This window comes from Hippichthys cyanospilos, chromosome 12, assembly GCF_059441005.1.
Source record: "Hippichthys cyanospilos isolate Australia breed blue-spotted pipefish chromosome 12, RoL_Hcya_1.0, whole genome shotgun sequence".
NCBI classification, from domain to species: Eukaryota; Metazoa; Chordata; class Actinopteri; order Syngnathiformes; family Syngnathidae; genus Hippichthys; species Hippichthys cyanospilos.
Genome location: NC_142380.1, coordinates 226,234 through 251,901, shown reverse-complemented (window position 1 = coordinate 251,901; position 25,668 = coordinate 226,234). Strand labels below are relative to the sequence as shown.

The 25,668-nt window shown below is 53.4% G+C and overlaps 2 protein-coding genes across 8 annotated transcripts; both read left to right on the top strand.

The window, feature by feature from the left end:
* The first annotated feature begins 1,169 nt into the window (after nucleotides 1–1,169).
* eif4g1a (eukaryotic translation initiation factor 4 gamma, 1a) lies at nucleotides 1,170–20,644 on the top strand. Of its 5 annotated transcripts, XM_088429184.1 has the most exons (33): nucleotides 1,170–1,605; nucleotides 4,117–4,239; nucleotides 4,343–4,429; nucleotides 5,205–5,237; nucleotides 6,544–6,564; nucleotides 7,343–7,522; nucleotides 8,015–8,114; nucleotides 9,144–9,254; nucleotides 10,119–10,270; nucleotides 10,500–10,592; nucleotides 11,080–11,155; nucleotides 11,230–12,057; nucleotides 12,262–12,350; nucleotides 12,449–12,629; nucleotides 12,897–13,030; nucleotides 13,201–13,320; nucleotides 13,392–13,796; nucleotides 14,375–14,521; nucleotides 14,611–14,847; nucleotides 15,364–15,468; nucleotides 15,540–15,836; nucleotides 16,384–16,483; nucleotides 16,561–16,657; nucleotides 16,736–17,013; nucleotides 17,364–17,482; nucleotides 17,549–17,721; nucleotides 17,800–17,925; nucleotides 18,002–18,083; nucleotides 18,169–18,267; nucleotides 18,590–18,730; nucleotides 18,810–18,891; nucleotides 18,967–19,104; nucleotides 19,591–20,644. In XM_088429184.1, the coding sequence occupies exons 2-33, from the start codon at nucleotides 4,165–4,167 to the stop codon at nucleotides 19,770–19,772; spliced, it is 5,088 nt and encodes a 1,695-aa protein (XP_088285310.1). In that variant the 5' UTR covers nucleotides 1,170–1,605; nucleotides 4,117–4,164; the 3' UTR covers nucleotides 19,773–20,644. The 5 variants fall into 5 exon arrangements, with proteins under 5 accessions (XP_088285310.1, XP_088285311.1, XP_088285312.1 ...); XM_088429185.1 differs by lacking the exon at nucleotides 6,544–6,564; XM_088429187.1 differs by lacking the exon at nucleotides 9,144–9,254 and having other exon boundaries at nucleotides 1,171–1,605.
* A 1,239-nt stretch (nucleotides 20,645–21,883) lies between these two features.
* Nucleotides 21,884–25,237, top strand: fam131aa (family with sequence similarity 131 member Aa). Of its 3 annotated transcripts, none has more exons than XM_088430076.1 (5): nucleotides 21,884–22,086; nucleotides 23,216–23,327; nucleotides 23,464–23,613; nucleotides 24,515–24,640; nucleotides 24,703–25,237. In XM_088430076.1, exons 2-5 carry the CDS (start codon nucleotides 23,237–23,239, stop codon nucleotides 24,981–24,983), a joined length of 648 nt encoding a protein of 215 aa, XP_088286202.1. In that variant the 5' UTR covers nucleotides 21,884–22,086; nucleotides 23,216–23,236; the 3' UTR covers nucleotides 24,984–25,237. The 3 variants fall into 3 exon arrangements, with proteins under 3 accessions (XP_088286202.1, XP_088286200.1, XP_088286201.1); XM_088430074.1 differs by having other exon boundaries at nucleotides 21,885–22,086; nucleotides 23,464–23,640; XM_088430075.1 differs by lacking the exon at nucleotides 21,884–22,086 and adding an exon at nucleotides 22,133–22,243 and having other exon boundaries at nucleotides 23,464–23,640.
* The last annotated feature ends 431 nt before the right edge of the window (nucleotides 25,238–25,668 follow it).

Sequence of the window (25,668 nt, the reverse complement as noted above, 5' to 3'; positions counted from 1 at the left end):
AACTTGGCTAATTAGGAAGCCGAGCGCCGAAAACTTTGCTTTGAGAAATCCCGGCTGTGATTCGCTTTCGGTGGCCCAAGGTTCTTTGAAGAAAAGCTCAATTTATCAAAATGAGAACACAACTGAAAGCCAGACTAGTGAGGGTACACGTGACTTATTGCTCCCACTCTACTTGTTACATGAATACTAATTCTACATGACTGACTTGATCCCTGCTCCTTTTGAGTTTCACGACACCTAATTCAGTGAATGCAACAATTGTTAAATGAAATTCATCCATTAGCCAGCACTTCATCCCAGATGCTAATTGCAAGCAGTTCTTTTAATACAATAGAAGTGTTTCAGATTTACGTGTATTTAAAACCACACGGCTTTTTTTTTTAGTTCACAATCTATGCAGCTGCAACTAGCTAATTTGAAACCCAAACCGCAGCAACGGATGACTTGTTTTCTGAAGCGTGGCTGTACAAATCCCACTGGGTTCGAGGCGCGACACGTCCCGTTTCAATGCGTCTGCTTGCAGCAGCTAAACTTGAAAGGTTCAGTACAGTACTGATTTAACATTTGCACCGCCCCCTAGTGGCTCAAGCGCAAAACAAAGCGCACCGCTGCGCTGGCTCTAACCGAAAAGTACTACCACAGAACAAAAAGCTTCAAATAGAACGCAAGTATGTCTCTTCATGTTGAATTCCTGTTCAGATGTCTTTTTTTGTCTTAGAATTCAAAGTTGCTAGCTCCATAACTGCCACTTTTCGATAAAAAAAAATGCTAAGTGGTTAAAAACGAATTTGAATGGTATTCCAACATTATGAAGCACTGTTTTCTCATTAGAAAAGCACATCGTAAAGATTTATTGAGGCTGGAACACCGGATGAATGGCAAGAATCAAATTAAACTTGTATCTCAATCACCACTGCAAATTCAAGTCACATTCATTTTAAAAGACCATGGTGCTGTATAATTAACAGTGCAAAAAAAACACTTAAAACACCGCAAGATAGAAAAGGTTTAATTTTGTTTTCTTGCGCAACCACGATCTTGATTTCACGAGAAGATCCCGTCGCAGAAAATTCTCGCGGCTACGTCACGCGAGAGAGGCTCCCGCCTCCCGCCCTTCGCGTTTACCCCGGAAGTGGTCCAGGCGGCTAGGTGGCGCACGCACCCCGGCCGCGGGACACGGCGGCACCGGCTTCCTCGGCAAGGAACATCGCGCACTATGGCGTCGCTCTGAGTCCGCTCACACGGCAGTTGTGTACATAACTAACCGGCAATCCGTCACCATCGGCGCCTTGATAATGGACCTCCGGTCCAGAGGCTTTTTTCGGGGCCATCGGAATCAGCAGTAGAAGTCGTCGAGGACGAAATTGTTCGATTTTTCAGCACCGTTGCACGCCCCGGGATTTCATCAAGTGACGGGAGCAGAGCCGGTTAGCCGTAGCTAGCTCGCTAAGTCGGTAGCCAAAGAAGGGCATCCTGGTCTGCGGCGGACCGCTGGGGGAAAAAAAAAGACACCGGCCAAGCGACGCTGTCGGCGCTCCCGCGGGGGAACCGAGAAGAAGCCGACTCCCGGGTTGCGACCCAGCCGCGCCTTCGCACGTCATTCGGGTAAGAATGCGATCGGAGGTGGCAAATGTTGGGCGGGCGAATATTTTGTCAGCGTAGCCGCGTTCGAACAAGGCCCCGTGCCGGCTGTCAGCCTGCCGTGGGCTTTTCCGAGCGAAGCCGGCCGCGCCGATAAAAAAAAAGGAAGCGATTCGCCCGATGGAAACGGCCGTACGCGTCGTGTTTGGAGTTTGTTGTTGGGTGTGCGGATTGCGGGGGAGCTTTTAGCTAATCGCGACCACCATTAGCCGCATTACAGCCACGGGGTTCTCCTCGCTAATCTTCAGCTGGTTGCCACCCTTTAGGCTCCACGCCGTGTACTTTCGCTCCTTCCCCGCCGCCGTGTTAGCGCACTTTTTGTCCTCCGCTGTCTTGCTATGCTTCTGTTTCCTGCCCCAAATCTTCTCGTAGCTTGACACGTTTGAATAGAGTTGCCCTGGCCCGCGTTGATTTGTCCGGCGCACAGACGGAGCCGGCCGGCCGGCCGGCCGGCCGGCGGGTTAGGGTCGGGGCCTGCAATGCAATCCACTTGACACACGCTCGCGTCGCTAACGCCGAAAGCTAACGTTGACCCACCGTACTTTTCCTCAATGTCGACGCTCGGAGTACTATTTGGAATCCCGGCGCATTCGGCTGTTGCTTCAAAGCGATATTAGATCGACATCGGCTACGTTTGGGGACTCCTTTTCGCCGAAATAACGCGGGACACCGCGACCGGCCACGTAGCGAGCTAAAAAAAAAAATGTCTCTACAGTGGGACACGTATCACTAGCCCGGCTGCTGCTACTTTCTCCCCCAGTTTTCACCGGGAATGTTGGCCTAATCATTGAGCTAGCCGCCTCTCCTTTACCTTTCACAGTTCAGCCCGCGCTTCCCCTAACTTTCTTTTTGTCGACATAGCCACCGAACGAGTGAAGATCTACGGTGACTTTTCCTTGAAAACAGCGTGGGCTTAGCTAATGCTAACGTCGGTCGCCGTGTTAGCAAGTGATGGCAAGACGATTCGAGAAGTAAATCGAAAATTGCGTTCGGACCAATATGTCCTATTTCCTATTTCAAAAAGTACACGGCTCGCTCCTTGTGATTTTTCTTGTTTTTAATGCGCAGGCCATTGACACCGAAAGTGAGCTTTGACCTCAGGTGTCCATTTTCTCCCATTTCCCCACCACCAGATTCTGGTGACATAACGATTTCAGATACGGACAGTCCACGGAGTTTATTTCCACTGTGAAAAAAGTATTCTTCGCTATGCGATGTTATGCGCTATGCGTTTCCCAAAGTTTTTGATTCTATTCATTTTCTGTGAACAAAGTATATATTTACAGGCTGTCCACAGATTATATTACAGTTGACGGAAACGCACTATAAAAGCAGACGACAGTTAACACCCTGTTTGAAAAAACAAAACATGTCGCACGTGCACACAATTTCAACTACAGCGTGTTTAGTCTCTTTAAAGTTGTTAAATGTATGACCAAAACGAATTGCGGATCAGATTCGTTTCTGTGCACTCATCCAGGGCGCTGCTCGCCATGGCTTCCCAAATCAAATATTTCCAGACTGATTGGGAAATTGAAAGTCACGGCCCCGTTTCACTGCCTGGAACTTTTTTTTCGTAAAGATATCGATTGTGAGGCAGGCGCGCCGGAGATCGACCTCAAGGTGTACAGTGCGCTGCTGTGCGCAGTTCTTCCTATTCGGGGAACAGGGTTGACCTGATGATGATTTAGGGGGAAAAAAAAGATTGAGATTGATTTGAGAATATTTTTACAAGGTCTTCCTTCATTTTTTGGAGGGGAACACGTAATGCATTACAAGTAACAACAACAGATTTTTGTACATGTTTTTGATTTATAGGTTAAATAATGGCAAAAGAGAAGACCGTTTGCGTACTCCAATTAGAGTTGTTGACTGACTAAACGCTTTGACTTGGAGACTTTTAGGCATTCACTGTGACATTGTTTGACTTTCTGCCAGAGCGCACAAAATGAGAGGAATCAAGTGTGGCTCAAACATAAGTCATTACAAGAAAAATACAATCAAACTTGTTGCTTTATCATTTCTAATGTTTCGCCAGTCGGTAAGTAAATCCGTGGCTTGCCTTGCGTTTTCGCACCCAAGTAATGTAGTCTCTGTATAAATAAACAAATGTAAGCAAACGCGCGTTTAATAAAATAATTTCCCCCCCCCCGAGTGCAGTCTTTGTACTTGAGGGGGGGGGCTGTTGGTAAATGGAAGACCTTGCGATGGCCGTAGGTGAAAAGTCAACAACTCTGAACAATTTGCAAATGCGATTAGGACTCAAGTAGTCGTCCTATGCAAATGAAAATGAGACGGGGGGGGGGGGGGGGGGCGTGATGGCGGCGGTGTTATCATGGGAGAAACCGCCGACCACACCCTTGCTCGCTGTCAAACTACACACTTGAATTTGGACTTTGAAATGATGCGTACATGTTCCTTCCAGCAAGAGTTCAAATTGGTGCTAATTATTTTGTTTGCCCACCCTCTCAAAAGGTTGGCAAGACATCGCCACACTGATGCAGAACCATAAAAGAACGTGAAATGAATAAACCACCGCAGCCTATACAGGGACCCGCCTCTGTCCCAAACCCCGCCCCCTCCCCCGGATTGACACAGGTGAGCGACCTCATTGCGAGTCCGCGTTCATCGGCCAGACGCGCTTCGCGTCGCTGTTTTAACCCACCCGGGCGCCTACGTTTGTTTGTGCTTTTCCCCAAAGGCCGCCTACGGACCCGGCCAGCCCCCGTCTCTCGTTTTCGCCACACCTCCGCCCCCACAGATGAACTCCGCTCCCCAGCCGAGACAGGTAGAGTTGGCCGTGTGCCCGCCGCGAGCATTCCGGTTCCTTTCGCATTTGGAAACTGATGTCGACGGAAAGGTAGCAACGGTTTACAAAAACGAACTTGCTTGCCGCCAGCCGTCTTCGAGGGATTTCGACATACTCCGTTTCCTTGCGCATTTAAAATTGGGCGTGGATACCGCTCAGTGCCGATTGTGCGTTTAGTAACGTCATTTCCCAGATTGAAATATACAGCCGAGTAGCGCCAAAGGCTCCGCCGCCCGTCCTGCTTTAAAAACGTCCCCGTCAATGGCAGTGAATGCTCCCCATGTGGAAAGTAGGATCCTTCGTATTGGAAAAAAAGAAAGCGGTGAAGCCGGTCCGTGGAATAGCTTGACGCGGCGCAAGGATAAGTGGCGACCCGGTTGAGCGTTGGCGCACGTTTGAGCAGAAGTTTGGGCGAAGCAACCGCGGCCTTTCTCGGGCCGTGTTTAAATGCCTTATGCGCGAGCCGAAATTCGGGGGCGGGGGCAATGGTGTGGTTCCAACGCCCCGGCGTGCGGCCAAAGGGGGAGATTTACTTTGCGTTTGCCTTGGATGAAGCGCGGCGCCCACGGGAGGTTTGCAAAATTCCCCAGTCTGACTTCCCGCGGAAACGGGCCGTACGTTTTCCACCCCTTTGCGACGCTTCTTCCACCCCGCTGGAGCCAAAGGTGTTTGTGTGTCGTCGCTCGCCGCGTGCCGCCGCTTATTTCTCCGCCCGCGATCTTGACTTCTTTCCTCTGTTCTGCTGTTCTCCCAGTTTGCCGCGGGGCCCCGTACCTTACACCAACAGGTACTAACATCGCCCGCACGCTCGCATCCCGCCTCCCTCGCGTCTCCTTAGTGCAGCGCATGTCGTTTGCCACGTAGGCCGGCGCCCTAGTGGAAATGGCGGGCTTCTCCTCGCCGCCACTCTCAATTGACGAAGGGAGGATGACAAAAGGCCCGCTCCGCCGGTCACTTGAGAGCCTGCCGATCGGGTCTCGTGTCACTTCCCGTACCTGGCTCTCAACTTCTTTGGCGCCGCTACCGACATCCGGCGTTCGTTTAATCTGATTTTCAAACAATTATTGAGCAACAGCAATGTTTGAACAAGAGAAGCGACACTGAGAAGTGCAGCGCTTCATTTAAAAATCCAAAGAAACATCGGAAGAGAAAACCATTAAGACGATCGCCCTTTCATTCTTGTCCCATTAACGTCCGCGTAATAAAGACTTGCTCTTAGTGGCTCCGTTTTCTTAACGTGCATGCACAGTCTTAATGGAATCCTAGCAGCGCACCCCTATAGCATTCCCGAAAACCCCCGCATGTTTGTCAATAGCTCCAGTAGTGTAGTGGAAGCGTTAAACTTTCCTTCTGTGAACAAGTCAAGACCGTTTCCTCGCTCAACTTGAAAGTTTCACGCTCGGAACCATGACAAAAAGCAACCTCCCCCGCTGGCAACGGGAAAACCGAGGCTCGGCCCCGCAGCTCATTTCCATCTGATTGGATCCGTGGAAATCCTTTGACAAAAGTGTGACTTGGAGTCATTCGCTCAAAAAACGAGACAAAAAAAATCAAAAGAAAACAAAAACCGCAGGCCAAAACGCAAAGATGTGACTCTGTGCCCGCAGAACAGGAAAATTGATTCGGAACCGTTCAAGAGTGTATTTAAAAGAAGTAGATTTAGAAGGAGAATGTGATTTATGAAAACATGACCAAATGATTTACACTGATTTTAAATTATTTTACCACACGCAAATGAAATGTTTTTGTACTTCCCACAGTGCAATAGGAAAGTATCCATTGAATGTCCAAATGAGAATGTTGTAATTGTTCAATGCGATCCCCCTCATCTGCATGATTTGCTAAGTTTGTTTCCATCATTAACATCTTGTAGTTGTTAGCCCCTCCCCAGCTGCATACGCCCACTAACTTCAAACCCAATCCCGCTGGAATTGCCAGGATTGCGCACAACTCTGTAAAAACTTGCATGTGTCAACACCGTTGCCAGGCTGAGATACGCACCTCTGCCTCCCCCCCCCCCCCCCCACTGTCTCCATTTTCACGTGAATCTCACTCCCTCTCTTGCTTTCTGCTTGTGTGTTGTGCGGCTGAAGGGTGGATACCGAGCGCTACAGGTAACGCCATTTCTCTCCCTGCAGCCCATGCTGAAATCTCAGTACAGCCAAGCCCCGTTTATGGCGATGTGACAAAATAAATCGGGGACGTAGTCTTCTTCTCGCCAAGTCGGGGGCTGTTGTAAAAAGAAAGTAAAAGAACTTCCTTTTTGACACTTTTCCTTCAAATGGATGAACGGGAAGGGAAAATTGAAAATAAGGTTTTGAATTGGAACGCGAAGCAGGTTTTTGCTGAATTTTGCTATTGACTCCTTATTGAGTTTTGTACGAATGGGCGTTCTCATTAGCGGCACCGTTTTCCAGCAGATGAGCCAGAAATAAAAATGATTGTTACGCAACCTCTCTTCTCTTTTATGAAAAGAATAAGGTAAGAGATACCACTACATCGTTCAATAAATCAGACGCCGGCAGGACGGCACAGCAAAAAATTGAGAGACACCGCCGGAAGACTTTTAGCAGCAAAATTGCACCGAGCAACATTTATAGAGTATGCCTTTCCAATCTTTTCAAATAGCGGTGTCAGAATCTAGCGAGCGCAAGTCCGCGACCTAAAGGGTTAACCCATGCAGAGTAGCGACGCCCACAAACCGCTCGTTCCGCTACTTTGATGAAGCGTGATATAACAGGGATACAATGTACAATTTTCATCGGTCGCGACGTACGCCATCCGCCTCGCCTCGCCCGGCCGGGCCGGGCCCGCGCGCACGGGTAAATGGGAAACGGGAGCCGAAGGATTCGCTTCGTCGTTCATCCACCCTAACCCCCCAAATCTCTTCAGGGTTACTATTCAAACCGTCCGGCGATGGCCACCGGCGCGCCCAGGGTCCAAACGAGCAGCGGCCCTCGGCCCGTCGGGCCCCCTCACGTCTACCCGCCCAGCTCCCAGATGATGATGATCCCCCAGCAGCAGCTGTCCTTCGCCGGCTCCCCCCAGGGTTACTTCCTTTCCCCCGGACAGGTGGGTGCACGCGAGCTCTCTTTAGCGGAACGTGTTTGGATCGTCCGGAGATTTGCAAAGTTATTTACGCGGAAAGCTTTCAAAGCGAGGTCGCGTACATGCCGACTAAACTTTAGCGGGGGGTTTTTTTTTTTTTTTTTACATCTGCGCTTATGTACGTTCCGTTCGTTGTCATTTAAAGTTGGACGGATACCGTACTTTGTTAGTCTTTGTTTTGTGACACGCATCTTTATTGGTACCTCTGCTAAAGTAACTTGTGTGCTGCCACTCATCAATGCCATTCTGAAGTCGTCAAAAACCTAGATGAGTGATAAGTATTGCTAAAACGCCCCCTTTGTTTCACCCCACGTTATGGTTTTTGTCGCCCTAAGAAGAGGCTTGCCGATAAGCCGGATTCTGCGCTTTACCGTCCGTATAGAAGCAGGGGAAAGCGACGGGCGTGGAAGCGGACCGTTTCGAAGGCCTCGCAAATGTAATTGTGTGTTTATCCAGTACCGGCCTCCGTACATGCCACCTACTCAGCAGTATCCCGTGACCAGCGGCACGGCCGGCTTCTACGCGGGAACCAGCCCGGCCGATTACTCCGGCTTTGGTAAGAGACCCGACCTCGCCCGCCCAAAGGTCTTCTCCCTTTCCCGCCCGTTCCCGGTCTTTCGTAAGCACCTGTCGCGGAACGCGCGGCCGTGTGAGCCTCGCCCCCTCGCTCGCATTTTTTTGTTTTCGCATGGCTGCCGTGTGTGTCGAGTGTCTCCGGAAGAACGGAACGCCGGTGCATGCGTTGTGGCTCACGTTCCGCTTTGGCCTGCGTTCTTCCTATCTGCAGTCTCGGCTCACGCTACCTCACAGGTTCCATGAAATGCTTTGAGACCAGAGATTCGGGGGAAAAAAAAGAAAGAAAGAAGATCGCTGTTCCATTTTGGAATTCAATTTCAGGATGTACCTAAAATGCAACGGAACAGACGACCCTTACTTGACTCAACATTTGAACGGAGTACCTTTCCTGCCGTTTTAGGTACTTTTTTCGCAGCGTTCCCGAACCGCAAAGTTGCCAGCGGGTGTTTGATCCGCGAACGGACCGATGCACGTCATGAGCTTTCAACAGTCCTCATCAGCCGTTAGCGCGGCATGGTTGCGTTTTAAGGCCAAGAGATGTCTTTCTCTTCAACTGAGAGAAGAAAAACCGCTATGGTGAAGTTTACCATTCGACTTGCAAGTTAAGCCAACCGTTGAACAGTCAAAGGTTTACAGAGGCTTAAAGAAAGTTCGCTTATAAAAGTTTACAAGTTTTGGTGCATTTGAAATTGAAGCCCAAACACTTCCAACAACTAGCCTACAATTGAGAAATATCCTATTTTATAAATGTCTTGACCTTTTCATCCAAATGGACCAGATTTGCATTTGCGACGCTAAGCCATGTACAGACGGCGAAGCAAAGGAATTCATTTCATGGGACCTTTTTAACACCCGGCTTCCTCTGAATGCTCTCAATAACTCATTCTGCATCTGTCTCTTCCTGTCCTCTTTCCTTCCCGCCCTCCCTCCTTCCTTCCTTCCTTCCTTCCGTCCTCCTCCCTCCCTCCTTCCCTCCCTCGCTCCTCCTCCTTTTGCCGCGTTGGTTCAGAGCCCTCTCTTGCTGCGAGGGAGAGGCGGGGTGGCGGGGGGAGAGGCGGCGGCCGAGAGAACGGCCGTCTCTCTCTCCACGGTGCTCCTCTCACCTCCCAGCGCTACCCCGGTGAGTAGTGTGCGTGCCTGCGTGCGTCTGTCGGCCGGCTTCAGTGGCGCCTTTTGTCTCTACCGTCGTCGTCGTGTTTCACTTTTTAATGGACCTGCATGCACGCTGCCACCATTCGCAAGAAGCCTTGTGTCCTTGAAATACACACTTCAGGTCGGAGTCGTGGGAGGTCGTTTCGGGATCAACCTAAAACGGACCGAGCGTCGGAATGCAACCTTTGGTGCTTTTCGCCACCGATCAGCTGAATAGCAAAACTTCCAACAGCTGTTTGATCCCTGAATCCATCTATAAATATACAACTTTACATCTGGCCAATGTCCTCTGAGAACGTCCCGGCAGACGGGAACTTGTGCTCAATCATTATATCTTGCAAAATCCCAACACTGTCTTGAAATCAACTGTTTAATGAATTCATTCAATAACAGTTGAAAAATTTGCTCTTCAGCTCAACGTTGAATCATTCACTGTCCTTAGCGGCGATATACATCAAAGATCGAGTTTCCCCCAGTTTAAGGGGGGGGGATCTGAATAAGTAAGCATTCGACGCGTAAATTGGGGGCACCACAGGATTATCTGGAGATACTTGACGATCGGGCTCGTCGCCTTAAGCGCAGCGGCCGAAGTGTGGCCCGATCGATCAGAATTAGCCTCCTTTGATCGCCGGTGGTGGTCAAATTCAAATTGTCGGTATGTTTGCGCCGCTTCTGTCGAGGTGGTGGAATCCTCCCGTGGCTAAACGTGGCTTTAGTGAGAGATTCGCAACCGCCACGACTTTGTTCTGAAATAAGACTGATAGAAAGTAGGGAGTATTTGTGTTTTCCTCATGGCTTAGCCTTTTTCTTGTTGTCGAATTCCAATTTGCAGCAGGAGCCTACTACCCGGCTCAACCGCCGTACTCGCCGTCTGTCCAGCCCGCGCAGGTCATTATCAACCCTGCCCAGCAACAGCAGCCGGCGCCCCCTCCTCAGCAGCCGCCGGCACCCGCGCACGGCCCACCAAAGAGGGAACGGAAACCGGTAGTGTGTCCCAACAAAAGGGCGGTGGACCTCTTGTCCGAGGTCACTAACTGAATGGGGAGCAAAAGGCTATTGTCCCTTCAATGTGGAACTTTCCCCTTTTACTTCAAAAGTTTGGCTTTTTGAACTCCGGGGGTCCATTGCCAACGATCCAAAGTGCCACGGTGTTTGCATGCCGTCGATAGAGCCCTAAAGAAACCTCACGTCCCGCGTCTTTTCCTAACAACAGATCACCATACGCGACCCCAACCGGGGCGGGCGAGATATCACGGAGGAGATCATGTCAGGTGGGAGGTCCGCCACCACGCCGACGCCGCCGCAGGTAAGAATCAAACAACATTTAGTGGGACCGCCACGCCGGTGCTCTTCCTGTCGGTTAGGCGTCGTCTGTTGCGCCTTGTCGCCGCTTGCCGACTCGTAAAGATTCAAAATTGACTTCCCACGTGTTCAATTCTTTTTAATACTGTATATGTGTCCAGTCAAATGCCAGAGATCAGTTACTAATCAAATGCTAAAAAGATCAACTTTTTGGAGAGGGTGGGGTTGGCCTTAGATGTCCAAAGACATGCTTCTGAATAATGAGGGGTTTTTTGCGCGCGTGTACAAAATGCATCCCAAACATACTTTCTGAGGGAAAAGAAAAGCTGCGTGCATCAGTAAAAGTGATTCTCTCAAATGGCCGCACCCATGTACAGGCGTAAAATTACAACTTGAACCGCTCTGCTTGACCTATCAGTTTTTCCTGTGTATCTTGATCAAAATGTTCTTTTGGCACCTCGTGTTTATTTATTAACCTTGTGTGGTTGTAGGCCAACATCACAGAAGCCGGACCTGTACAGACCAACGGTGAAATCGTTCCGCCTGTTCCGTCAGTCACAAGACGAGGTGCGTGCCTTTTCTCATTTCTAGATAATGACCATACGTAGCCGATGGTGTAACCCGTCCCCTCGTCCCGCCAGATGATAACGTGGAGCATGTTGACAGCGTTGAGACCCCGCCGCCACCTCCCGCCGCGAACCCCGAGCCTACGTTTGAGGCAGCGCGGGAATCGGACGACCGGAACGCGCCGGCCGCCGAATCGGAACCGGCGGTCCGCGACCCGCTTCCCGAGTTGCCGGCCCAGCTGATAGAGGACCAATCGGTCCTCGCTCTCCTCCCGCCTGTCGCGGCGGCCTCTTCCGAGGTCGAAGTTGACGCTAACGCCGACGACGCGGCGGACGCCCCCGTCTGCCCTTCTTCGTGCACGCCGCGAGAGGAGCGAGAGCACGCTTCCTCGGCTCCGTGCGAGAAAGCGGCAGAAAAGCAACAGGTCAAGGAAGTGGCGTTGGCGGAAGAAGAGGAGGAGGTCGCGCCGGTAGAGCCTGTTGCCGAACTTGCGGAAGTCGAAGCTCCCGTCGGTACGGAAACAAGGGAAACTCCAACAAAGTTGACTACTGAAGCATCTCAGCCTCCGGTCTCAAGTCAGGAGCCCGCCGCTTCACTGACCCAGAACGCTGCTCCCGAGCCCAAACCCCAACCCAAGCTGAAACCCGAACCGGCGGAGCCTCCTCTGTCTAACGGCCTTCCTCAGGACGCGGAGGAACTCGGAGAGGAAGACGCTACGCCCTGCGACCGGCCGGACACTTCTCAATCTCAGGAATCCGCGCCGCTGGCTAAGAGTGAAGTGGCGGTTGTGGAAGCGGTGGAGGTGGTGGAAGAGAAAAAAGAGGAAGTAGCGAAGGTGGCAAAAAGCGAGGACGTTCCTTCTGCCTCTGTAAACTGCCCTGCAGAGGAATCCGCTATGCAAGGTAAGCTCGAGTACGACTTTGTCCACAGTGAACCGCCCGCAATAACTGACCCGAATGAAATAGAACCCGATCGCGACTAAAAACGTATCAAACATTCCTCGCGGCCGGTTCCCACTCTCTCGTTGGCTCAGTTCTGCCAACGGGCCGGGCTGGCCCAGCCCAGGTTAACTGTCAAACGATTAACAGCGTGTTCTCCCCTTGAAGCTGCTACATCTGTGCCAAAGAAGAGGAGGAACATGAAGGAAATCAACAAGAGGGAGGCCATCGGAGATCTCCTGGACGCCTTCACAGAGGTTTGCGCTCGCAACCTCGTTGGAGGAAGGGATTTCAAAACGTGTTCTCGGAAAGGCAACCGCGTGTTCTTGTTTGCTTCTTCCTTCGTCTCCCCCAGGAGCAGGATACCAAGCCGGCCGCCGAGCCTTCGTCCGCCCAGGCCGACCCTGTCCCCGTCGCTCCGGCCGAACCTCCCGCCGAGGTGGCGGACGAGACCTGGGAGGAGAAGGAGGACAAGCAGAACGCAGAACCGGAATCCAAAGCTGAGAACACGGAAAAAAAATACCAGTACAAAGAAGGTAGCTTGTGGCTGCACTCAAAGCCAATAGTTCCCGACCGTTTTCGTTGCAAAAAGTGATCGGATTTGACTTGGATTCAAACTTTTTTACCACGCGTGGTGGCTCATGCAAAATTGGACTGCTTTTCGGTCGACGCACGACGGATATATTTAAATGGCGTCCGCGTTTTGCCCCCCGTAGCGATGTGCGAACTGGACAAGACGCTAAACGCGTATGTTGCCATCGCACCCCTCGTTCCCATGAAACGCGTCTCGGTTTGTCACCCAGAACAATGGAAGCCGATAAACCCCGAAGAGAAGAAACGCTACGACCGAAAGTTCCTGCTGGGCTTCCAGTTCAGCAGCGCCAGCATGAACAAACCCGAGGGCCTGCCTGCCATCAGCGACGTGGTTCTGGACAAGGTATTCATATATCGCGGTCTGTGCAAGGTGACTTTCAGCAAGGGAAGAAACGCTAAACCCTTTAATTGTGCGAGAGATTGAAGTTGGAACCACCGCTATGTAACGCGCTTGCGGCTTGGCACCGGAGGCGTTTTGATGGCCAACTCTGGCGGCTGTTTGGTCCCTTTCAGGTTAACAAGACTCCATTGCGGCCCGCGGACCCAGTCAGGATGATGAACATCGGGACGGATTTCACCCCCTCGTATTTGGGCAACCTGGGCAGCAGGTCGGTGGGGGGACCGCGCGGACCGGTAAGCCCCGCCCCGTTGGCGCGACTCCGAAAAAAAGACAGAAAACAAAGCGCGCTCCCCTTCCGCTTCAGCCCCCCGGACCCAGGCGTTCCCAACAGGGTCAGCGCAAAGAGCCGCGCAAAATCATAACCAGCATGTCGCTCAACGACGACGTGCAGCTAAACAAGGCCGAGAAAGCCTGGAAGCCCTCGGCTAAAAAGGGCGGGCGCGCTCGCGCCGAGGAGGACGCCGCCGCGGGCCCCGAAGAGGAGCTGAGCTCCGAGCAGGCCCAGACGCACGAGATCTTGAAGCGACTGCGCAGCATCCTCAACAAACTGACTCCGCAGAAGTTCCAGGAGCTGATGAATCAGGTGAAGGAGCTGACCATCGACACGGAGGAGAGGCTAAAGGGCGCCATCGACCTCATCTTCGAGAAAGCCATCTTGGAGCCCAGCTTCTCCGTGGCCTACGCCAACATGTGCCGCTGCCTTTCAGGGGTGAGGGCCGAGTCTTTTTCTCATAAGCAAGCCATTATTCAAGCTAATGCTTAGTTTCAAAAGAGTCCTTTAGGATCATGGCGTGTCAGGTAACTGTTTAGGGGGTGTCAGTTTTTCAGTGTCGGCATTCCCCTTTCTACATGGAACGCCTTTGAACTTCAATCGGGGGAAGACGCTTACTGCAGGCGTGGCTTCAAGTCTTTTGGGTTACCCGCGCCTCCAATCTGTACGACTCGTTAAAAAAAAAATGCACATGTTAAAATATCATCCGATTGAAATTATCTGCCGCTCCGGCGACCGGATTCACAAATTTTGTTTTCGAATTTTGAAATCGTTCATCCGAAAAGTTACTCGAGTAAATGTTTTGGGAATAAATGTAGCATTTCCACCCATCTGTTCCTCTGCCATATAAAGCCGGTCTCAGTAAAGATGCCACACTTCAACAAAAGCCTTTGACGCCCATGTGCTCATTTTTAGACGTGGAAATGGTGCCGTCGGTTTTTTCTTTTTTAACCTGGAAAATCATGAACCGTTGTGCTCGGCTCGGCCCCCAAACATTGCGATTCTCTTGTCGTCAGCTGAAAGTCCCCACCACGGACAAGCCGGGATATATCGTGACCTTCCGCAAACTGCTGCTCAACCGTTGCCAGAAAGAGTTTGAGAAGGACCAAGATGATGACGAGTTGTTGGAAAAAAAGCAAAAAGAGATGGAGGCCGCCAAAGACGTAAGAAATCCTTGGGCCGGCCCGCGCGCCCTTCCGTTATTTGACCCGCTTTGCTCCGCTTTGCTCCGCTTTGCTCCGCTTGCCCGCAGGACGAAGAGCGCGAGCGCATGCGGCTGGAGCTGGAGGAGGCCAGGGACAAAGCCAGGCGGCGCTCCCTGGGCAACATCAAGTTTATCGGCGAGCTCTTCAAGCTCAAAATGCTGACGGAAGCCATCATGCACGACTGCGTGGTCAAACTACTGAAGAATCACGACGAAGAGTCTCTGGAGTGTCTCTGCAGACTGCTCTCCACCATTGGCAAGGACCTAGACTTTGAGAAAGCCAAGGTTGTTTTATTCAAATACTTCTTTTTCTTGGTTTGTTTTTGCTTTTTCCAGCGCCAAGCATTATGGCGAAAGGAACCCTCTGGAGGGCCGCTCGCTATTTTGAGCGTTTTCGCTCATTGCTCGGTTGTCTCGGTGCTCATTTGCCTTATGTTAGGTCAGCATTAGTCAAGGTTGCCAGCCGCTCTCCATCGTGCTAAAAAAACGGATTTGACAAAAAATTCATGATCAGTTATTGTTCTGACTATGTTAAGCGCCGAGAATTTTTTTCCAAACCGATTTCACGTAGCTTCTTTTTCCTTTTTTTTTTTTAACCCCAATTGACCCAAGGCCACATGCTCCATTAAACGAACCGAAGAAAAAAATGCTGTCCTTGAGCGTAAAGGTTTACTGTGTAAATCGAATTGTGTTTTTGCAGCATGTGCCGTATGCTGTCGACGAACCGTGGGATCGCGGCACCCGTTTTGATTCGGTACCATCGCTGACTCATTTTTTTTCTTTTTCCATGTACCCGCTCAGCCCCGTATGGATCAGTATTTTAATCAAATGGAAAAGATCATCAAAGAAAGAAAAACGTCATCCAGGATCCGTTTCATGCTGCAAGACGTCTTGGACCTCCGAAAGGTAAACGGAGACGTCCGCTAAAGTCCACTTTAGAGTCTGCCTGTTTCCTAACCGATCATCCGTCGCCGCAGTGTAACTGGGTACCCCGCAGAGGAGACCAGGGTCCTAAAACCATCGACCAGATCCATAAGGACGCGGAGATGGAAGAGCACAGGGAGCAGATTAAAGTCCAGCAGCAGCTCATGTCCAAAAAGGACACGGGCGGAGGCGGCGGCGGCGGCGGCGGCGGCAGGATGGGCGGCGGCATGGGCGGCCGGGGTCCGCACGCGCCGGGGGGCGGCCGAAACAGCCAACCCCAGGATGAGGGCTGGAACACGGTGCCCATCACCAAGAGGCCCTACGACACCGCCCGCCTCAAGCTCACCAAGGTCAAAAATGAGGTCAAATTCAAGCGCGGTCTACGAGTTGCCGTACCGTCTTTATTCCAGGAGGGAACCCTGACCCGATGGAGATCTAAAGCATAACTTAGGAGACGGAAACACAGGCGTGTCCCAAATCTAATTTATTTTGGAATACCTTTTCACGACCGCCCGTCCTCGCGAGGGTTACCGGGCGTGCCCGGGCGGGCCTGCGTCGGGGTTGCGGGCGGGGCGCGCAAACGCCATCGGCTTTCGCAAGCGCGCAATTCGGAATGGCCTTCGTACCGACCCATGAAAACACACGCGGGCGCGGGGAGAACACGCAAACTCCGCATAAGATGCCCGCAGCTGGAAGGAAACCCGCTAGCTCTGCGCTGTCGGCTAACGGCTCTGCCGCCCTATTGGAACTCCCGATCGCTCACTGTTTGCGTTTGTCGAAGGGGAAGCGAGAGAGTCCCCGGATGTCAATTGGCGCTTTTGAAGCCGGCCCGACGCTCGTGGCCAAGCGCTCCCTTTTTTCCTTTTGACAACCCGTGCCGTTGCGCTTTTCACGCAGCCCGACAATCCGGACCTCAACAACCAGCGGTTGGCCCCGTCGGGCAAAAGCTGGGGCAAAGGCAGCAGCGGAGGAATGGGAGTCAAAACTGCAGACCAAGGTATAAAACAAACACGTATCCGCTTGTTTTGCATCGGTGACGTTTTGACCCGACGCGGCCTTTTCCTCTGGGTTCAGACTCCGGTCGGCCGACCACCAGCACCGTCAACCGCTTCGGCGCCCTGCAGCAGTCCGGCTCCCTGTCCTCGGACTCGGATCGCCGAGCCCCTCAAAGGTCGGCGCCGGGCTCGCTTCCTTCTCCGCGTTGTTTGAACGCGCCCCGGTTCGACGAGTCCTCGGCCGAAATCGGCAGGTCCGGCTCCAGCCGCGAGCGAGGCGGCGACAGGGATCGGGACCGGGATCGCTTCGAGCGCGACGACCGAAGCGGCCGGAGCCAAGTCACCAAGCGGAGCTTCAGCAGGGAAACGGAGGAGCGCGGCGGGCGGGGCGGCGGCGGCGGCGGCGGCAAGCCCTCCAACGAGCCCGTGCGCCGCGTGGCCAGCATGACCGACGGCCGGGACCGCGGCAGCCGAGACGGGGGCAGCCGAGACAGGGGCAGCCGAGACAGGGGTCCCGGCAAAGATCTCCCGGGTACGAGTCGGTGGCTTCTGACATGTTTTCGTCTCAAATTTGCCCGGGGTTCCGCGAGGTCCGCCTTCCCGTTCCGCGCCGGCGGGAGACTACATTGTCCTGTTTCATTTTGTTTCTATTCATCGCCTGTGACTTTTTCTTACCGAACAGTTCCTCAAACTAAAACTTGACTATTAGCGTACGATAGTTAGACTTGCACGCGCTTTCGCAATGCTTGTCCAACGTTCCGTCGATCGCTTCAGTACGAGATAAAGTGCAAGGCCTGCTACTCGGCTCACGGGGGGTTATTTTCTGTTTTTTTTTTTTTTACGGTCTACACAACAGTGTTTTTTCTTTGTTTTTGTTTCAAGCCAAGCGCGAGACGGCACCCGCGACGCCTTCTCTTCCCAAGCCAGCTTTGACAGAAGAGGAAGTGGAGAAGAAGTCCACCGCCATCATCGAGGAGTACCTCCACATCAACGATTTGAAGGTAGCGACCCCCCACCCCCGTGCCATTCCCGCACAGCGCTCATCCCCGACTCGCCCGGCGCCGCAGGAGGCACAGGACTGCGTGGCGGAGCTCAACAGCGCGGCCTCGCTCTTCGTCTTCGTGCGGCAAGGCGTGGAGTCCACGCTGGAGCGCAGCGGCAGCGCCCGGGGCCACATGGGCGCGTTGCTGCACAGGCTCGCCGCTTCGGGGACCTTGCCGCTCTGGCAGTATTTCAAAGGGTGAGACCTCCCGCTCGCCGCGCCGAAGCCGGAGCCGAGCCGAGCCGAGCCGGACGCCGCTCGCTTTTCCCCCGGCAGGCTTCGAGAAATCCTGGAGGTGGCGGAAGACATGGCCATAGACATACCTCACATCTGGCTCTACCTGGCTGAAATCATCACCCCCATGCTCCTGGATGGCGGCGTCCCGATGGGCCAGCTCTTTAGGTGAGCGCCCCCTGTTTAGCCAAATCAATCAGCCGGTCCCAAACGTTTTGACCCTCCGTCCCCATCGCTACCGCAGGGAGATCAGCAAGCCCCTCTTGCCGACGGGCAAGGCCGGCGCGCTGCTGGCGCAAATCCTCCACTTGCTCTGCAAAAGCATGGTAGGCGTTTGCCTCGCCGCGCCGCTACCTTTTTTTGCGCGGGCGGGCCACCGACGTCGCCGCCGCCTTTTTGTTTCTACGCTAGACCCGCGCTAAGGTCGGCGCCCTGTGGAAAGAGGCGGGACTGAACTGGAGCGACTTCCTGTCCAAGAATGAAGACGTCAACAAGTTCGTCACGGAGCAGGTGGGTTTTTTTCCGCCGGAAATGCGTTTGAGGACGGTTAAATTAAAAGGCTTTCGTTCGCATTCAAATTGGAATGGATATTTTTCCCCGCCTACGGAAGATGGATGGCTCATTTCAAAACATAGGCATGCATATTCAGTACGTCGCATCATTTTGGCCGGAAACTACACGTGGAAACAAATCTCAGGGTCGGGGTTTTTTTTTAGTCGGGATTTTTCGGGCCGTTGTTTTTGTTTGCTAAAAAAAATGTCCTTTATCAGACGCGCCGTGTCAGACGCGCGGCCATTTAAGCCGCCCCGTTTAAGCTCAGTTTTTCTTTCAGAAAGTGGAGTTCACCACCGGGGAGGAGCGGGAGTCCAAGGAGAGCGCCAAAAAGTCCCCGAGCGCGGACGAGCTGGTTCAGCAGCTGGACCGCCTCCTCCGGGAGAAGGCCGGCGACCGACGGATCATAGACTGGGTGGAGGTGCGGAAAACTCGCCCGTGGCTTCGGGCCCCAAATTTGAAATGCCCCAAAGTCACCGCTTTGAAACTCCGCCTCTCAGGCCAACCTGGATGAGCGGCAGAGCTCCTCCAACCAGTTTGTACGGGCGCTCATGACCGCCGTGTGCCGGTCGGCCATCGCGGGTAAGGCGGGTCGGGGCGGGGCGGGGCGATCCCCGCTTCGGCCGGGCGTTTTTGACGGCGCCTTCCCCCGACCAGGCGACCCGCTCAAGGTGGACGAGCCGCTGATCAACGGCAGGGCCGCCTTGCTGCAGCGCTACCTGAGCGACGAGCGGAAGGAGCTGCAGGCGCTCTACGCCCTGCAGGCGCTCATGGTGCAAATGGAGCAGCCCGCCAGTGAGTCGCCTTGCCCGCCCGCCGCCGTCGGGGTCCGTCCTCCGTCCCGCGCGCGAGAGGGCTAAAGCCGGCGGGATCGCGTCCGGGTTACCCCGCGCAAACAAAGGCGTTCGGTTCGACGGAAACGGTAAACTTGACGGAAGAGCCAAAAATCCAACTTTCTCACCTTTCGCCGTAGTTTCCGCGTCGTCTGCGCGCGGCGACGTAGGAGATGCGGAAGGCGGCGTCCTATATCGGGGAAGTCGGGCCGGCCAAAACGGGGATGGGTTTTCAAACCTCGGCGTAGCTTCCCCTAAAAGCCGGATCCTTTTCGCCATTTGAAATAACCGACGGGTTGCCCGTTGACGGTCGCGGCGCCGATGAAAGAGGAGTCGGGATCCCGTCCGGCCGCCCGCCCGCCCGGAGGCGTCGCGTTCGAAAGCTTCCGCTTGGGTTTTGACGCGGTACTGGAAGCGGGCCGTTTTTTTTTCCTCCCCCCGCCCGCAGACCTCCTGCGCATGTTCTTCGAGACGCTGTACGACGCCGACGTCATCAAGGAGGAAGCCTTCTACAAATGGGAGTCCAGCAAAGACGCGGCGGAGCAGAACGGAAAAGGCGTGGCCCTCAAGTCGGTCACCGCCTTCTTCACCTGGCTGCGCCAGCCCGACGAAGAGTCGGACAAGGACTGAACGCCGGAGGACCGTTCAAAGGACCACTTTGACGTCGAATCAAAATCCTCAATGAGGAGAAATATCTTTATTCCCGTTTGGTTTTGTTTTTTTTTTGAGGGATGGACTCTGAAAACAATCATTTCTCTCCTCCCCTGCCTCCCTCCCTCCCTCCCTCCCTCTCTCCTTCTTGGTTGTCTCCCACTCGGCCAACCCGCTCTCCTCTCCAAATAAACTTGGAAAGTCATTCAGCAGGACGGCTCGCGCAGGTTGTGACGTATTCCCGCCGCGCCGCGGATGACCGGCTGGGGGGCGGGGCGGCGGTCAATGAGCTGATTGTCGGTAGCGCGTCGCCCAGCGTGACTGAAAGCGTTTTCCCGCTCAGCTGGCTCTTTTTTGGGGCGGGGCGCTTTCTCTCCCGGGATTTGAAGAGGACAGACGGACGCACGCCAACGCTTCCTCGTCGTCATGCCGACTGACTCTGGCTTCTTTCTTCTTCTTCTTTTTTTTTTTTTTTACACCTCACCACCTGATCGCCATTAAAACTTGAAATCTACAGAAATCGACTTGATGCATAATAGAAAGTTAAAGCAGAAAATATCCGGAAGCCTTTTTCTACATCAAGTGGGAAACTCCTTTCTGGAGCATTCTGTACATATATAGTAATTAAAAACTTTTTTTTTTTTTTTTTTTTTCCTGTTTTGTGGTTATTTTTGGAATAATGCAGTTGTCCGGATGCAGAGAGGTGCTTTAGATAATCCTTTGATTCTTAGTTTTATTGGAATTTTGTAAATATATTTTTTTGCTTTCTTTATTTAAGAAATTATGGCTTCTTTTGCATCGGAAACTGGAAAGATGAGGAACATTGCAAATAAAGGACTTATTAAGTTGCAGAGCCATTTTTTTTTTATCCCCCCCCCCCCTTTCACTCAATGTCCGTGCACTGCCTTACTCCCGAAATTTGAGGTCAAAAGGTCATTTTTTGATGAGATTGTTTCTACTTTGTGGTATATTTAAGAGATCCATATTAGCTTGAAGAATACAATTTTGAGTGTTATTTAGAGTTTGATTAATAAATTGTTGCATACTTAAAAGAAAAATAAGGGAAAATGCCTCATTCTCCAAAAGTACATTTTGCAATTTTCTAATTTAACTTCAGTCTTGAAAATGACCTCAAATACCTTCTCTCAAACCTACAATAGTTTTTTAAATGTCAAATATATTTTTTCAAAAAAGAGAAAACACATTTTCCACTTAGGTTCTTTAAGAACTTCTGAAAGAACATTTAAGAACTTCCGAAAGAACATTTCCAAAAGTACGAGCTGGAGTTTTTCAAAAAGAACCAAGAAAGATCGGCGTTTGTTTCCGGAGAGAAATGGTGCAAATATTTCTCCCTACGTGGCCAAACTGGGCTCTGCTCAGGAGCCCGATGCGGATGCGCCATCAAGCGAAAACCTCCACATTTCCGTAAAGCCGTTCAAACTGGAATCCGAAGTCCAAATGAGCGCATCGCAATGCCAAATGTTACTTCCAAGAACGGATTCTCTTCATGATCGAATCCAAAGGCAAAGGCTGCGTTATAAAGTCAAGTTCGTCAGGTTCAAAGGGGAAAGAAATTGCTGTGCACTTATCGCGGGGACATTTTCCTTGTGTGGAATTGATCTCCCTGTAAAATTGATCAAAGTCGTCGCGTTACTGCATATTCGACTTGGCGTTCAAAGATGTAGCCTCTTGAAGCGCGAATGTTAGAAAAAGGACGGCGTTTTCGCGTTGTGTTTGAAATGTAAGCGCAAAGGTTAAAGTCGCCAAGTGAGATTGACGCGAGCGGAAGCGATCGCTGACGTTTTCCGCATCGTTCCGCGTTCGAACGTCAACTTTATCGCTGTCGTTTTACAACTATTTCCTTGACGTGAATTCTACCAAGTAATATAGGCAGGCGTCTGCTTTTGGTCGTTAGTTCGGCTGCAAGTAAAATAAATAAATAAATAAAAAATGGAATTTATGTTCCGGGTGAGCGTCCCGCCAAATAATCGCCGGAGTCGGTCAACGAATCCAAATCGTGCGTGCGCGTTGGGGAGAGGGGGCGGGGCGGGGCGGGGCGGGGCGGGGAGGGGCGGGGCGGGGCGGGGCGGGGCGCGCCGCCGCCTCGATGACGCTCGCCGTATCGGGCGGCGGACGTCGGCGGCGCCTCCTCTTCGTCCTCCTTCCGCGGCCGAAGACGCTCGGCTCGGGGGCGGCGTGACGGCGCGAGGACCATCGCGCTTGACCCCCCGCCCCCCCCTCGCCCTCCCCCCCGCGCCGCGCAGCGCATTGCGATGAGCGGCGCGATTTCCAGGTAGGTGGCGCGGAGAGAGCGACGCTCGCTTCGAGGCGCGGGCTTGGAGACGCCGTCGGGGGGGGCCGTCCCTGCCCGCCCCCGCCTCCCCCGCATTGTTTTTTCCACGTAACCGCATCGTTCGCCCGCCGTGACGTCACGCGCGTGCGGCACTGCGGTACGCGAACGCAGCGCGCCTTGACGTTTTTAAGACCCCCCCCCCCCTCCAGCCCACTTGTTGGTCCTCCGCCGTGGCGAAGCGCGCGCTTTTTCCACGTACACCTGCGCCGTATTTTTCAAAAGACGTTTTGCAAACGTATTATTGTGCTTGCGTCATAACGAGAGCCGTTCAAATAGCCACATGGAAGAAAATGGATTCCGCTAAAAGGATGGTCTCCGACTTCAAAAGAATTTTTGCCGGACCGGACCGGACCGGACCGTTTTAAGTGTGATATAATCATGCGAAGCGAAAGGACGTCCCAATATATGTATATCCCAATCTAGCCGACGGACATTTTCTTTGCGCTTCTTCCACTCGTTCGGAAAGCGCGTACTCCCGGAAGACGCGGGCGCGCCACTGGCTCCCGGCGTTGAGTTGAAATCGGCTCCCCGTTGGTGCCCCCGTCTCGGGGGGCGTGTCGCCCGGACGGTCAGTTGAGAGCCGCACTGTACCGTACTATTTTAGAAAGCGAGAAGGGATAACGGTACGGTTACCGCAGAAGGTCCTTTGAGATCGTTCCTTCGATGGTTCGAGTATAAAAGCAAAGTCAAAGATCGGGGTAGCGCGTGCGCCAAAACCAGGGTTTTCCCCTCGCCGCCGGGAGGGATGGCCGACTCGGCCCGGTATCGCTCCGTCCGCGGAGCCTCGCCTCGCCTCGCTGGCTTTTGGGGCTTTGCGCGATTCGCCGTCGCCCCGTGCGGCTCGGCCGGCGCCGATCCGCTTACTGCGCGCCGTATGCTTGAGGCTCACCTCCCTGCACTTTGACCTCGGGCGGGGCCGAAGCTTGGAAAACACGCCGGCGGCGGCGCGACGCGGGCGTCACAGGGAGTAGCCGAGCGGCGGAGAGGAGGCGGCGGCCTTTTGGACCTGTTTTTGGGCGGGCGGGGGGGGGCTCCACTTGTGACAAGCGTGCGCCGTTGTGACTCGCAGGTGAAGTCGGAGGAGCGGGACATGATTCCGAAGTCGGGAAAAGCCCCGGGCGACTCGCCCGCGAGCGCGGGCATCCACGACTTTGCGGCGCTGGCCAGATCCTCGCTCAACGGTAAAGCCGCTGGCATTTCCCCCCGAGCTACCGCGCGCGTCGCCCATCCTCGGCGCGGGAGTTTGCAAAACGCCCCGCTTTGAAGAGAGCGCGCGGCCGACTCGCCGTTCGCTGAGCCGGCGTCTGGTTCCGGCAGGCATCTCTCAGGCGGTGAGGGAGCGCGTGACCAAGCCCACCTCGCTGGCCCGGGGCCGCGTGGCCCACCTCATCGAGTGGAAGGGTTGGCCCCGGCCCGCGGGGCCCCCCCAGGCCGCCCACCTCGGCTCCTACTGCCACCTGAGCGAAGGCGAGAAGGAGGCCCGCTTTGCCGCAGGTGGCGCAAGAACGCGACAAACCTATTTGACCTTTTTTTTTAGAAAGACGAGCATAGGATTGTAATCCGGCGATTGGAAAATGAAGCCAGCTTCTAACTCAAGTCCAGCGGAGAAAAAAACTAGCGCGGTCCACCAGGCTTCTTAGCCTCTATGAAATACACTACCTTCCCATCAAATGGCAAGAAAGTCGATACAAGAGACGAATTGCATCGACGTACCAACTGTTTCATTTTCCGCGTTCTAATATTTCGAAATGGGAATCGAGGAATTGAATCTGTTTGGAAGAAATAGGAGAAGGGTCGGAAAGGGACGGCGCGCGCGCCCTTTGACCGGCTCGGCTTCAGCCCGGAGCAGCGACGGCGAGCAGATGGCGAGCAGGCGGCGGCGGCCGTTTGCCCCGGCGTCTCATCCTGGCGCTTATCCTCTTAAGAGGAAAAGGCCGAGGCTTATCCGCGACGGAAACGCCTCCGTGATTTCTGTTCGTTCTCAGGCAGAATGTCGGCGCCAAAATATTGGATTTGTAAATCTATCGCTAAACTATTTGTCATAGTTTTGAATCGTTAACATACATTCGGTACTTTTGCAAAAAGAGTTTGACTTTGTCAAATTCCATACGGATCATATTAGGATATACATATATGTAATCTGCGCCACGTCGTAGCAATGGTCAGGGCGGACGCACGAAGCTTCATGAAGCGTGTCATTTTTCGGACTCCTCTAGATGGCACTAAAGATCCGGCGGCGATTGAATACGTTAGTACTGGCCTAGCCTCGCTCTCCGCGTCCTCTGCGTCTGTTGGCTTTTTACGGCGTCTGTTGGGCTTTTTGGGAACGCAAAGGGGTTTGACCGGAGTGGCTCCTGTCCTCACCAAGGCGTCGCCGAGCAGTTTGCCATCGCCGAGGCCAAGCTGCGCGCGTGGGCGTCGGTGGACGAGGACGACGCGGACGACGAGGACCAGGACGCCCAAGCGGGCTCCCTCCCCCGAGAAAGGACGACAGGTGCCCGCCGTCTTTTCCGCCCGCGCGTGCAGCTTTTACCACTCTTTCCCCCCTCCCCCCAGACTCCCCCGCGCCCGACCGTGCGCGCGCATCTCCGGCGCGGTCCGAAGGCCCTCCCCGGGCCGAGCGCAAGGCCGATGGTTTGGATTCCTGCTACTCTACCTCCTCGCGCTCGGAATCCCCCGGAGAGGAGGACGAGGACGAGGACGAGGACGAGGACGAGGTGTTCCACCGAGGGCGGCCCCCCCGCGACCGGGCCTCCTCCGGCGTGGCGTCCCTGGACGAGGAAGACCAAGAGAAGCAAGGAGGAGACGGGAAGGAGGATAAAGAGTATTTGATGTGACGCGTCCGTGTCGCCGGTGGATACGACGTGCTCCCGCGTCCTCCTCCTTCTTCTCTCCCTGCTATTTTGGAGTGTTTCGAAGGGAACGCTGCGTGCGGGCTTTTTTTTCCGTCGCTGTCGAGTGTCGGCGTTGTTTTTCTATGGAATTTTTTGTAGTGCCGCCTTCGGTCGGGGTTCGCGCCGTGTCACGTGGATGTCGATACTGAATGTCCTTGCGCGCGTCAAAATATAAGCTGACTTTTCTGCGGAGGGGGCGCGCGAGTCTTGTCTTTTTCCTTTTTGGATTTTTGCAAGCCGGCTAACTTTCTGTTGCGTTTAGCGCGCGGGTCCGTCTCAATTGGACGCGCGGGTCCGTCTCAATTGGACGCGCGGCCCGTCTCAATTGGACGCACGTGTGCTCCAATGGGCACTCCTCCTCAAATAGCTGGCCGCGAAAAGAAAGAGCGGTATCAACTGGCGCTTGCACCGAGCCTTTTATGAGTCTTATCCCTTGCCAACGACGCATTTTACCAAACGTGCATACATAAATGGTCACATTGAGCAAAAATGGCTCCCTCAAACCAAAATGATTTGACTTTCCGTTTTTGTTTTTTTTTTTCACGAAAGGCACGCCCACCCGATCATCCGTCACGTGCGAGTTTTTCTTTCGGGGGCGCCGCCGAGTCCATCGAAATTCTCGACAGGC